The sequence below is a fragment of the Cavia porcellus genome, unplaced genomic scaffold (genome assembly GCF_034190915.1).
Source record: "Cavia porcellus strain 051 isolate PalLab524CR breed Dunkin Hartley unplaced genomic scaffold, mCavPor4.1 scaffold_27, whole genome shotgun sequence".
Taxonomy (NCBI): Eukaryota; Metazoa; Chordata; class Mammalia; order Rodentia; family Caviidae; genus Cavia; species Cavia porcellus.
In genome coordinates, this window is record NW_026947510.1 from 23,033,009 (window position 1) to 23,045,654 (window position 12,646).

Consider the following 12,646-nt stretch of genomic DNA (forward strand, 5'->3'; position numbering starts at 1 on the left):
CAGTTGTTTCTCTTTTTTTTTTTTTTTTTTTTTTTTTAAGTACTGGGGATTGAACTCATGACCTCATGTTTACCAAGCAGGCACTTAAGCCACTGAGCTAAATCTCCAGCCCTCAGTTGTTTTCCTGGGTTGACAATATCTATCTCTACTGTAGGAATTTCCCCAGTTGAGTGTAGGTCCTTAGACATACCTTACCAGGTGGCTCCCAGCCACTTGGGGTTATTGGGCGAACCTCAAGTAGACCCAGAGGGACCTTCCTGAGATTCCTCTAGTGATGGGGGATGCTGCACAGTCCTCCCAGTCTCCAAGTGATGTGCACAGGCTGCCCAAGGGGATAGAGATCTCTCCGGGGGCTTTTGGCTCTCAAGGCAGAGTGCAGGCAGCTCCAGGCCACTTGGGGGTCCATAGTTTTAACTTTCAACATATCCTAAATTCTGACAACACAAAGGAGATTTAAAAACATATGCTACTTAATTAAAACTTTTCTTATTTTCTAGGTTACAGTTCCTCTCAGTCATCTTATCAGTGCCTTCCATTCACCAAAACCCGTGTCTGTTTCAGTCAGTGCATCAGTTTCTCCAAACAAGCATCGAGATGTAGTTCCAGAGCATGAGGCTGCTGGCAGTGAGGTAAGAGTTTTTACCCTGGTTGTGTGAGGAAGTCTTTCTGATGCGATAATTTATAATATTGTTTGTTGAAATATCAGCCAGCTATCACTACCTATTGCTCATGAGTAACTCACTACTATTACCTTCCAAGTCTCAAGGAAGTCAGTATAGTAAGACATCATTTGCTAACTCTCAGAAGCTTTGAGTAGATTAATCTAGGTTTTGTTAAAAATTTTTTTCTTTTCTTTTGGAGATACAGTCTCGCTATGCAGTTCAGTCTGGCCTTGAATTCACTTTGTAGCCCAGGCTGGCCTCAAACTCCCAGAAATCCTCCTGCCTCAGCCTCCCAAGTGTTCAGGTTACAGGTGTGTGCCACCACATCTGGCTTAGTCTAGGTGTTTGAAAGTAAAATACACAAGGTAGAAAACTGTACTTCAGTATTCATATGATTAGAAATCCAGTGATTTCTGGGATATGGGGAATTATGAACCTAAGAACCTTCCTGTTTCCAATTAAGGTAGTTACTTACAAACTCTGAATGTGGTCTATTTCAGGGGGAGAGGAGGGTACTGTGAATGGAACTCAGGACCTCAGGCTTCAAGCACTGCACCACTGAGCCAAATCCCTGGCCCCAGAATATGTTTTTAAGAAAAGATACTATGGGGGCTGGGGATTTAGCTCAGCGGCATAAGTGCCTTCCTTGCAAGTGTGAGTTAGATCCCTGGTACTAATAAAAACGAAAAAGACCAAAAAAAAAAAAAAAAAAAGAAAGAAAGAAAAGAAAAGATAGTATAATAGTTGAGGTTCTGAACAGCCTCTTTAACCTGATGCTTTTAATTCTGAAGTCAGGAGTTCTGGCAGAGGACAGTGGAGGAATAGTAGAAAGTGAATTCTAGGTACTTTTTAAGGCCTGTCTTAGAAAAAAAATTGTGATTAGATGAAAAGGTTGTCATCTTTACACGGTCTTTTTTTTTTTTTTTTTCTATTTGCCTGTTTACCATTGTTTTTCTTTTTTCTTTTTTTTTTTTTATCGGTACCAGGGATCAAACTCATGACTGCCTGCTTGCAAGGCAGGCGCTTATGCTGCTGAGCTAAATGCCCAGCCCCTTACCATTGTTTTTCTATAGGCAGTCCATTGTCTCTCTGCTGTTCTGACACCCTTCACTCAAATTACAGTCCAAGTGCAGGGTGGTGTGGTGGTGCATGCCTACCATTCCAGCACTCAGAAGGCTGAAGCAGGAAGATTGCCACCAATGGAATGCCAGCCTGGATTACATAGTGAGACCTAATCTCAAAAAACAAAATCCTCAAAACACAACTACTCATAAAATAGAGTAGTTAAATCAGTGTAGTAAAATGAAAATTGTATGAATGTGGTGTTTCTCTCAAAATAACGTATTGCATGTTGTGTAGTGGGATAATAGAGTGGAGGGAGATTGCAGATCAGGAGTGTTACATATGTCAAAATTGCTATGTACAGCTGGGCAGCATAAGAAGCTGCCTGGCAAGCACAAGCAGCTGCCTGGCAAGCACAAGGTCATGGGTTCGATCCCTGGTATTAAAAAAAAAAAATGCTACATGCAGCAGAATTACGCTCACTAGACATTTTGGAAAATATTAGTGTAGGTGAAATAAAATTACTCTGTGGTTGTATTCTCCAGAGATAATGCTGTTAACATTTTACATTTATTTTCAGGTCTGTTGATCTTTTTGTACTTGGTGATAGTTAAATTAGACTGTACATGCTGATATTTAAAATTTTAAAGTTTTTTGTGTCATGAGGTTTGAATCCAGGGCCTTGATTGTGCTAGGAAAGCATTTTATCACTAAACTACTCCCCTAGCCCTTACAGGTTGATTTGAATTCCTGTTTGTTCATTTAGAACTCTCTATGAAATTGTTTATGCTATGTATTTTCTATATTTTTATTTATTGATTGTTTTTTTTTTTTGAGATGGGGTTTGCCTTTGTTGCCTAGGCTTGCCTCAAACCAGCAGTTGTCTCCTGCCTCAACTTCCTAAGCACCTGGAGTTACAGGCATGTGCTACTGCACCCAGCTTTTTTTTTTTTTTTTTTTTTTTTGTCTTTTTGAGACAGGGTCTCGCTATGCAGTTCAGGCTGGCCCTGAGCTCACTTTGTAGCCCACGCTGATCTCAACTCACAATGATCCTCCTGCCTCAGCCTCCCAAGTGCTGTGATTATAGGTGTGAGCCACCACACCTGGCCGTCACCCAGCTCATTTTTAGTAGTTTTAATGACTGTAGTATAAACTTGGTGTGATGTCTTATGTTGGGTATTGTTATGGATTAAAAACTGGTGGTCAACTTAACGCCAGCTGGATTACATCAGCATGGTGTTGAGTGTAGGTGTCCCATCTGAGGAAAGTTGCCAGCATAAATAGAGACGTGGAAAAGGAGAAACTAAGCGTTGAGGCGTTGAGGTGTTGAAGCATTGTGGGTTCTCCTACATGTTGCTGTTTGAGCCATTGGTTCTCCTGGAGAAGCTCTGGCCCTCACATTGAGCATTGCTTCCTGGCTCCGGAGAGAAAGACGTGTGCTACTTGGTCTCCAGGATGGAAGAGCTCAGGGCCTCTGTGTCGCTGAGGATGGCCGTGGTGCTTTTCAGGAGAGCCCTGGTCTTTGTTGTGAGTGTGACTTCTCAGCTCCATTGTGGAACCCTCAACCTACCAGCATAGCTCCTTTACCCCGCTGGCATAGAATTTTCTTCTAGCTTCCACCGCTGACCTTTGGGCCTTCCCAGCACAAATCTGTAAAAGAGACTGGTGTGAATCCCTCTTGTGGGCTCTGGACCTCCAGTTGGACTCTTTTTTTTTTTTTTTTTTTTTAAGGAGAAAAAGTAAAAAAACACTAAAAGGGTACAAGTAATACAAAATTTAAAAAATAAACAGTAAGAAATCACTAGTTAATAGATTACATATTCTCATCTTAGAAATAGTTGTTCAAGTTCCAAAACTGAAGCATATAAAGTGGACCTTCAGACAGTGAGAGTGCAAACAGTTTTGTTCAATGATCCAAAAAACACTCAGTAATATGGTTATCTATCTTACACACTTAAACATATATGCAGTTACAACCTTTAGAGCACTTTCTTTTCTTTTCATTTCTTTTGTACAATGACAATTACACATTTTGGGTTTTATTACTCCCACAGTTCTTATTTACTTTTTTTGAAGAGAGTAAAACCAAATGCGACATATCAGAACAGAGTCAGTCAAATCAAAAGGATGCACATAATAGATAATGTAAAAACAAAATATAAGTTGATCAACAGTGGTTACCATACTGCCTCTTGCTATTTTAAGAAGAATTGGCAGTTATAATAAAATTGAACTAAACAGTAAAGAATAAAACCAAAGCATTGGAGACATTACAGGACTTTAAAAGAAAATAATAGTCAACCGGAATGGGCATCATAATGATTCTTATTGTCTTCACAGTTTTGCCTATACTTTCGAACTTGGTACTATCAAGCAAAGCAGAATAGAGGAAAATCAGTCAAAACAAGATGGTGAGGGCAATACATGATTTCAAATCAAGTTAATAGGAAATCAAAGTAGGTTACTATAATGTATCCTGCTATTTTTTATTTATTTTCCCTTAATTAAAAAATAAAATAGAAAAGTAAATAATTTAAAAAAAGGGGGGGGACTGAGATAAAAGAGGGCATAACAACAGAACAGTGCAGGTCAAAACATAACCATTTAGGCATAATAGTGTTTCACCACAAGATATCCTGACATAAAAATAGTTACCATAGTGTCTCTTTTCTTGAATTCTTTGAGCGTAACTTCTTATACTGTACTACCAAACATATCAAGACACTATAAAACCATTCAAGAGAATGACATTATTGCAGGGTATTTAGAACCAATTAACAGAAAATGAACAATGATTTCTATATAAACTCCTTGTCTATAAAAGTTTTTGCTTATATTATCATATATAATAAAATCCAATAAGATACAACCTTTTAACACCAATGGAGACAGAAGAATACCAGTTTGATGGGACTTCAAAGCCAGATGATACTAAATCAGCACTAGCTATTATGATGTCTTGTTTTCTCCAAAATAGCTGTCTATCTTCTCTGCCTCATTTCTGTTGAGCTCTTTTTCTGTCGTTTGTTGTCAGCTTGTCTTCTGCATTTTGTTTTCTGCCCCATTCATTGTAGCCTCTCTGCCAATTTTTCTGGAATCTTGGTGTTTTCCTTTTTTAGACTATCCTGCAGTATTCTCTGTAGAGTTGAATTAGTGGTTGCAAATTCCCCTAGTTCCTCTTTAACCTGGAAGCACCTTATTTTTCCATCAATTTCTAGGGACAGTTGTGCAGGATATATCAATCTTAGATGGAGGTTATTATCTTTCAAAGCTTGAATTATTTCCCCCCACACTCTTCTTGATTTGATGGTTTGTGCCGAGAAGTCTGCTGTAATTCTGATGGGTGTTCCCTTGTAAGTGATCTGTTTCTTGTCTCTGACGGCCTTTAATATTCTGCTCTTATATTGGATTTCTGGAATTTTGACTATTATATGCTTGGGTATAGCTCTTTTTGGGTTGTAGGTGGCTGGGGTCCTGTATGCCTCATATATCTGAGTATCTTTACCATTTGCTAAATTAGGGAAACTTTATTGGATTATTTCTGTGAATAGTTTTTGTAGTCCATTTGTTTGTGTCCCCACTTCTTCTCTTATGTTCTTAATTCTTAAGTTGTAGATCCTTTTATCATCTTCTAGTTTTTGTATTGTTGCTGTTTGTTTTTTTGTTATTTTTAAGAAGTTTTTCATTTCATGCTCCCATATTACAAATCTGCCCTCCAGTTCAGATAATCTGTCCTTAGTTTCTTTCAAGCTGTTATGCCAGTTTTCGATAGAGTTTTTAGTTTCCTGGTAATCTCTTTGAACCTGTTTTACGTATTCTATGTTTTCTCTATTTTCTCCATCAGACAATTCTCCCCTTTTTTTCTGTTCTTCCATTGTACCATCTGTTTTTTCTTGGGCAGTGCTTAGCATTTCTCTAACTATTCTGCTTATGTCTTGTTTCAGGTCATTAATAACTTCATTCCTGAACTTGTCTATGAGCCTCTGGAGATAGCGCTTTATGTCTATTGGTGCCGTGTCTGCTATTGCATGTTTCTCAGGATTGGGGGCCGAGGACCCTTTCTTGTTGCTCCCTCTTCCCATATTCTTTGTTCCTTATATTTAAGCGTTTATAGGAGGCCCAACTTCCTTCCCTGTCCACCACAATCTGTTTGAATTGCGTGGGCTAGGTGTTCCCGCCCACCGCAACGGCACCAGGGAGACACAGACCTGGGCAGTCTATGCCGGGCCCGCCCCTCCAGGTCAACCTACCAAAGGCTTCACCGCTAGTGTGCACCTCCAGGCACTGGGACCTGAGTTGGGCTAGCCTGTTGGGTCTCAGCCAGCGGCGTCTCGCAGGCCAAGCACTCCCCACCAATCCCGCTTGAGAGGGAGATATGTGACTGAAGTCAGTGCAGCATCTCGTTCTGGGAAGTCTGCCCAGTCCGAGTATGTCCTCCGCTGAAGCCTCCTTCTCTATGGGGGTCCCAATTTGCTCACTCACCGCAGGTTGATGCAGGGCGCCCGGCCAGTCCCGCTCCCAACTCCTTCCGATGCTTCTCATTCTCCGAGCTTTCACGCCTCTCTCCCCGCTGTGCTGACAGGGACCAGGGACGCAACAGCTACTGCAGGTAATTCAAATCACAGTTTCCAGTAACGCGGGGCCCGGCTTCCATGCTGAGACCTTATCTGTTCCTGCTGTATCACTGGGATTACGTTTTCAGTTGGTTTCTCTTAATTTAGTTCATTCCTGGGTCGGCAAAGAATTTCCCCCCTTGCCTAGGGCTTCCTGCCCGGCACCATTCCTAGATTTCAAGTGCAGTTTCTCAGAGACCCTGCGAGGCTGCTGCTATCTATCCGCCATGTTCTTCCAGTTGGACTCTTGGGAGACACTGTCGTGGGCTCTGGGTTTTCATCTGGACTCATGTGAGACATTGCTGTGGAATTCAGGCCCTGGGCTAAATATTCTATGTCTTTGGTGTCATGGATAGATTCCCTGCATTTTCTTGTGTTAACTGTGAGTGACCATCACAGAAATAATATTAGAAACTCCATGTCCTGATTCTAATTGTTTTCCGCACAACCCCTGGCTACAACAGGTATTATTTCTTTTTTGTTGTTGTTGCCAGAAACAATACCATTGTTTCCATCCTTCATTGGTAAATCTTTATTTTATCAAGTGAAATTGCTGAGTTGATGTTAAAGGGCATTTTTGGTGCTTGAAAAGTAACTAGAAGCCTGGGTGCAATATAAGACTAATGGTGTGAAACACAGATTGATATCCTTCAGGACCTCGTTAGTCCTTGTATTTGTCTTTGGAAAGTACCATGTTATGTCAAAACCTTTCATATTGCTGAACACCCTAGTTGATCTTACTTTCTTTGCTATGTGATGACTTCTTTGCTTTCATCAGGCACTGCTTACCCAAACATCCACTCCAGAATGGTAACAATAAAACATAACAAAGTAAAACTTCGTGGCAGCAGTGGTGCCACACCAGTGATACCAGCATACTGGGAGGCTGAGGCAGGAGAATCACAAATTGAAGCTTAGTTGGGCAGTTTAAAGATGTAGAGACCCTCTCTCAAAAAATTACAAAAGGGCTAGGAACATAGCTCAATGGGAAGCACTAGGTTCATTTCTCAGTAGTATAACAAAGAAAAACAGTAACTTTTAAGTTTCTTTTCCCTTTGTATCCGCACCCCCCAACCCTCCTCTTGTTTTTTTTCATCACAGGACACTAGGCAGGTGCTCTATTACTGAGCTGCATCCACAGTCATTATAAATGTTTGGCTGATTGTTGATGAATTAACACTAAGTGAGAGTACCTTAAGTGATAAGAAGGGGAAACTATAAAACACTTAACCTCATTTGTGAATTATAATGCTTAGTTCAATGATGATACTGATTTGAATAAAAAGGTACATTTTTTCCTCATTCATACTGAAATGTCATTTTCTTATTTAAGAATACCGTTAGGGATATACTTTTTCAGCCTTTTTCAAACTTCACAGGACCTCAGTGAAACTAGAACTTAAGGATATATGTTATTTTTATTTTATAGAAAAAATAACACAATTTTGTAGCAAAATAATAGAATAGGAATAGTTAATACATTACATGGTGTTATCTTTAAAGTAATTACTCAAAGTATAAGATACGGGTATAAAATTTCTCCAATATTAGCACATACGTTCCTTTTTTAATGAGCTAAGAGAATCTTAATAGTACAATTGACTTGCATCTTTCCCCTTTTACCTCTCATCCTTTCTCTTTCCCCAGCCTTTTTCTTTTTCCATTTGAACAGTTTCTTCCCATTTCACAGTATCTATTGTATATTTTAGACCTTATTTTACTCTTTTGATTTCTTATGCAAGGGATCCAGTATGATGTTTGATTAATTTCACTTATGAGTGTGGTCTCAAGTTGTATCCATTTACCTATAAAAATCTCATGTGTCCTTTATGGCTGAGTAGCACTCCACTGTATAGAAAGACTACATCTTTTTTATCCATTCTCTGGTTGCTGGGGAGCTTAGTATTTTTATCAATTATATTTTAAATATTAAGAAATTAATGTCTTTGATTTGAAAAATTTTTTTAGGTCATAAATACTCTTCAAGTGTCTCAATAATGTTACTGTTTGGTTAACTTCATCTTTTACAGCCTGCACTTAATTTAAGGGACCTTGGATTGTCTGAATTAAAAGTTGGACAGATTGACCAATTGGTAGAAGATCTACTTCCTGGATTTTACAGAGGCAAAAGTATTTCTTCCCACTGGCACACATCTCATATCTCTGCACAGTCCTTCTTTGAAAATAAATGTGGTATGTTTATATATTTGTGGTACTAATGAAACTAAGCCATGTAAGTATTATTAAAAAAAAATAGTTAGAAATCATTTATTAGCATTTACTATGGACCAGGTTCTTAAGGTTTTTTTTTTTTTTTTCTGGTAAGTTTTCATATTCAAACAATGTTAGATTTACAGAAAAATTTTAAAGGTAGTGTCAAGGGTTTTTGTATACTCTGCACCTTACTTCCCTTTAATTTTGACATTTTCCATAACCATGGTACATTTATTAAAACAAATTCACATTGATATATATGTAGTATATATGTTTATATATTGTATGTATATATTTTACTTATTTAGTTGTGAAACTGGCCTCTAACTTGGGATCCTCTTGTCTCCCAATAGTGCTGGGATTATAAGGTGTGTACCACCATGACTTGTAACAGTGTTTTTAATTAAGTGTGAATTGTTTGGATTTCAGCAAAATTTTCTTTAAATCACTTTTTTTTATTGTTGATACTCTGTTCTTGGATCTAAAGCACTATACTGTATCACATTTAGAAAAAGGTGTTTTATTTATTCATTTGTTTTTTAGAGTGGGTCTCACTCTGCAGTTCAGGCTAGCCTTGAACTCACTTTGTAGCCCAGACTAGTCTTAAATTTGCAATGATCTTTCTGCCTCAGCCTCCCAAGTGCTGGGATTACAGGTGTGCACTACCACAACCAGGGAAGAATGTGTTTTTTATTGTCCTTATTTAAACTTAGTGAGAATACATTGATAAAGAAATATTCTTTGTATGAGATGTCTGCATCTTTTTGAAGCTTTTAACACGCTGACATAATAAGTAGGTTTACACTGCAGTCTGTCAGGTTAGCTTCCAGAAGATCTTTTTGGATAGCACAGAAGGAATATTGGGGCTTCCTCAAAGGTTTGAGTAGTTGATGATTTGATTCGAAGCTATACTTTGCATAAACAATTCATTTGCTAATTCTTTTCTTTGGTCTTTCATGCAGTATGAAGATACAAAGAATACAGGAGTGAGGGGAAAAATAGTTTTGAGCTTGGGGACTCAGATTGACAGCCCCCTTTTATTGTTTATATAAAACTCTTGAAACGCTTGCTCTGTGTTGTGTTCAATAGGATAAACTTTTTAGTATTTATATTATTATTGCTCTTCTAATCTGCAGCATGTAATTCTAATTGGTATATATCAATAATAGCTACTATTTATTGGCTACAAAGCAAGTCCCTGGCATCTAAAAAGTAGGAAAGGGTTGACGAATTACTTAAGAGGAGGAGTTGGAAAGGATCACTGTATTCATGCTCACAGCTTTGGAGGGAACTGTTTACATACTCACTGGTTATGAAAACTTGAAAAGGGAAAGATAGCAATAGCTGTGGTTTGCCTTTTTTTTTTTATCACTAAAGCTTTTGAAATTGTCTCTACCGAAGAGCAATTTCTTATCTTTATGTTCTAAAGGTAATTTTCACTTGAACATATATACCTTATACCTGTATTGATTAGAATTTATACCTCATACCTCTATTGATTAGAATGATAGCTATATATCAGATGTAAAAGTAATGTGTTAAGTGAGTGTAACATGAAGAGCTCTTAAACTAATGATACTTTAGATACTTTTATGAAAGCAAGGTCATATCACAGACCAAAAGTTGTGAAACTTACATTGTGACTTTTCTGGGGTTTTTTGTGGTTTTTTTTTTTTTTTTTTTTTTTTTGTCTTTTTCCTTTTTATCGGTACTGGGAATCGAACTCACGACTGCCTGCTTGCAAGCCAGGCGCTTATGCCGCTGAGCTAAATCCCCAGCCAATATTGTGACTTTTCATAGCAGTTGATAAAAATTCTTAATATTTCGTGTGATTTTTATGTTTTTGGTATGGAAAAGCTGGAAACTTACCTTTAACAATTTCCCTCCAGGTCACTTAGATATGTTTAGTGCTTTACGTTCCACTTGCTTGTTTCGACAACATCCAAGAACTCTTCAAAGAATTTGTTCAGATCTTCATTACTGGCCAGGTATGAAGCAACACTTGTAATTGTTTTGAGAAATGTAATAGGTTACTTAACATTTTAAAATTTGTTTTAATGATGCTAGTGATTATGACCACTCATTTGCAATAGACAGTAGGACTTAAAGAGTGTTTGAAATCTATCAGTTTAGGTAGTTCTATGTTATTTTAGATCAGGAAAATGTATAATAGGAGGTATAAATTTTGTGTGTGGGTGACAAATATCATAGTAAATCCAGCTCCTAGATATATATCTACAACTATTTCACAATAATTGACTAAAATTTGTTTACTAGCCCTCATCAAAAGCCCATTGAAATGAAAGAAAAAATATTAAAAGGAGATAAAAAGTCTAGAGGAACACCAGAAGAGTTTTAGTAAATTAAAATATGTGAAAATAAATTGAGAGTAAGATCAAATTTTATTTGTTATTCATCAAAAATTTTTTTAATGTAAAAGATGATTTGAAGATAGGGGAAAGAGAGAGATGGCAGACAGGTACTCTGAATGAGTAGGAAGTGTTCAAAAGAGAAATATTCATCATTCATTAACTGGTTGAGAGGCAGTAGCAATAGTTGTTAAGTGATAGTGATAGTTATGAATGAAAAAGACGTCTTCATGGAATTTAGGATCATGTGTCATGAAAGATGTGTATGTTTCTAATTCTAGTAGAACTCAGGAAAACCTCTAGACTTGGAGTCAGTAAGAGTGAGCTTTGGTTATAAACAGTTGAAAGATTGCCAAAAATAGTCTTATTCCTTCTCTTCCATTTCTTTTTTTATTTTTGGTACTGGGGGATTGAACTCATGACCTCACACTTAGCAGGCAAGTGCTTGAGCCACTGAGCTGAATTCCCCGGTCCCAAATTGCTGAAATAGGAACGTGAAGAATCTCCATTTCTGTTTTTAAACAAGATAGCAGTGATCAGTACTCACAGCAGATGGGTTTCTTCAACAGTACTATGTAGTAAATGTATGTGAGCTACAAATCACAGACTACTGTGAATGAGCATGACACTACAATTGTGTGTGTGATTCATGACTGAAGCAACCTATTTGTGTTTGTCATCAGTGCTCAGTCCAGGAATTTCCAGACAGGTTCCCGTAGACACATGCACATTCACATTTACTCCTCACTGCAATGTGTTCTTTGCCAATTGTAGCCTAAAGTTAAGCCACATCTGCTCCAGGATTGGCCCATTCTTGAGATGGAATTTTGTTTAAGTGGCTCATGCTGGCTTCACACTTTGTCTTTTTGCTCCAGTCTGCTGAGTAAATGGAATTCTAGGCATGTACCACTGCATGCAGCTGTGCTGATGTTTTTTTTTTTGTTTGTTTGTTTTGATTGAGACAAGGTCTTACTGTGTTGTGCAGGCTGGCCTTAAACTTGCTTATGTAGCCCAGGCTGGCCTCAAACTCATGGGGATCCTCCTGTCTCAGCCTCCTGAGTGCTGGGATTATTGGGCATGTGCCACCAATGCTTCAACCATGTGAAATAATAAAAATGTGTTGAAATAATTAGATGTAAGTTGACAAAACTGACCCAAGAATAGGTAGGATAATAACTGTTGATTGAAGAATAATAATTTTTAAAAACTTCATTACTCCAAAGTTCAGGTAATTTTTGTTTGTTTGTTGAGACAAGGTCTCACTATGTAGTGCACGGTGGCCTTAAACTCAGTTGTGTACCCCAGACTGCCCTCAAACTCGCAGTGATCCTTCTGCCTAAGCCTCCTGAGTACTTCAGATGATTTTATAATTAGATTGTTTATCTAGAATGATAAATTTCCTGTTGTTTAAAAGATTTTCTTTATATGTGAGTATGTGTATTTATGACTAGCTGCTAGGTAGTCTGAAGCAGAAAAATTGAATGATTGTATCCTGCTTAGGGTACATAGTGAGACACCATGCTGAAAAGCATTTTACCGCTAAACTATAGTCCCAACCCTAAAAGTTTAGTAAAAAGCTGGGCACAATGGCATGTGCCCTTGGTCCAGGCTGCTATGGGAGCTGAGGTTGGATCATCACTTCAGTCCATGAGTTCACGGTTACTTAGGGCAACATGGCAAGACCTCGGTCTTCCCTATTTAGGTTGTAAAGTTGCTGCTGTTACTA

General features: G+C 38.1%; 1 protein-coding gene across 1 annotated transcript in view; it reads left to right on the forward strand.

The window, feature by feature from the left end:
• The window catches only part of Yme1l1 (YME1 like 1 ATPase), a 128,700-nt gene that overhangs the window by 93,727 nt on the left and 22,327 nt on the right, over positions 1–12,646 (forward strand). Inside the window, exons 2-4 of the mRNA XM_063238271.1 lie at positions 498–629; positions 8,368–8,530; positions 10,441–10,539. Coding sequence (XP_063094341.1) covers positions 498–629; positions 8,368–8,530; positions 10,441–10,539 — 394 coding nt within the window. The remainder of the gene's footprint in view (positions 1–497; positions 630–8,367; positions 8,531–10,440; positions 10,540–12,646) is intronic.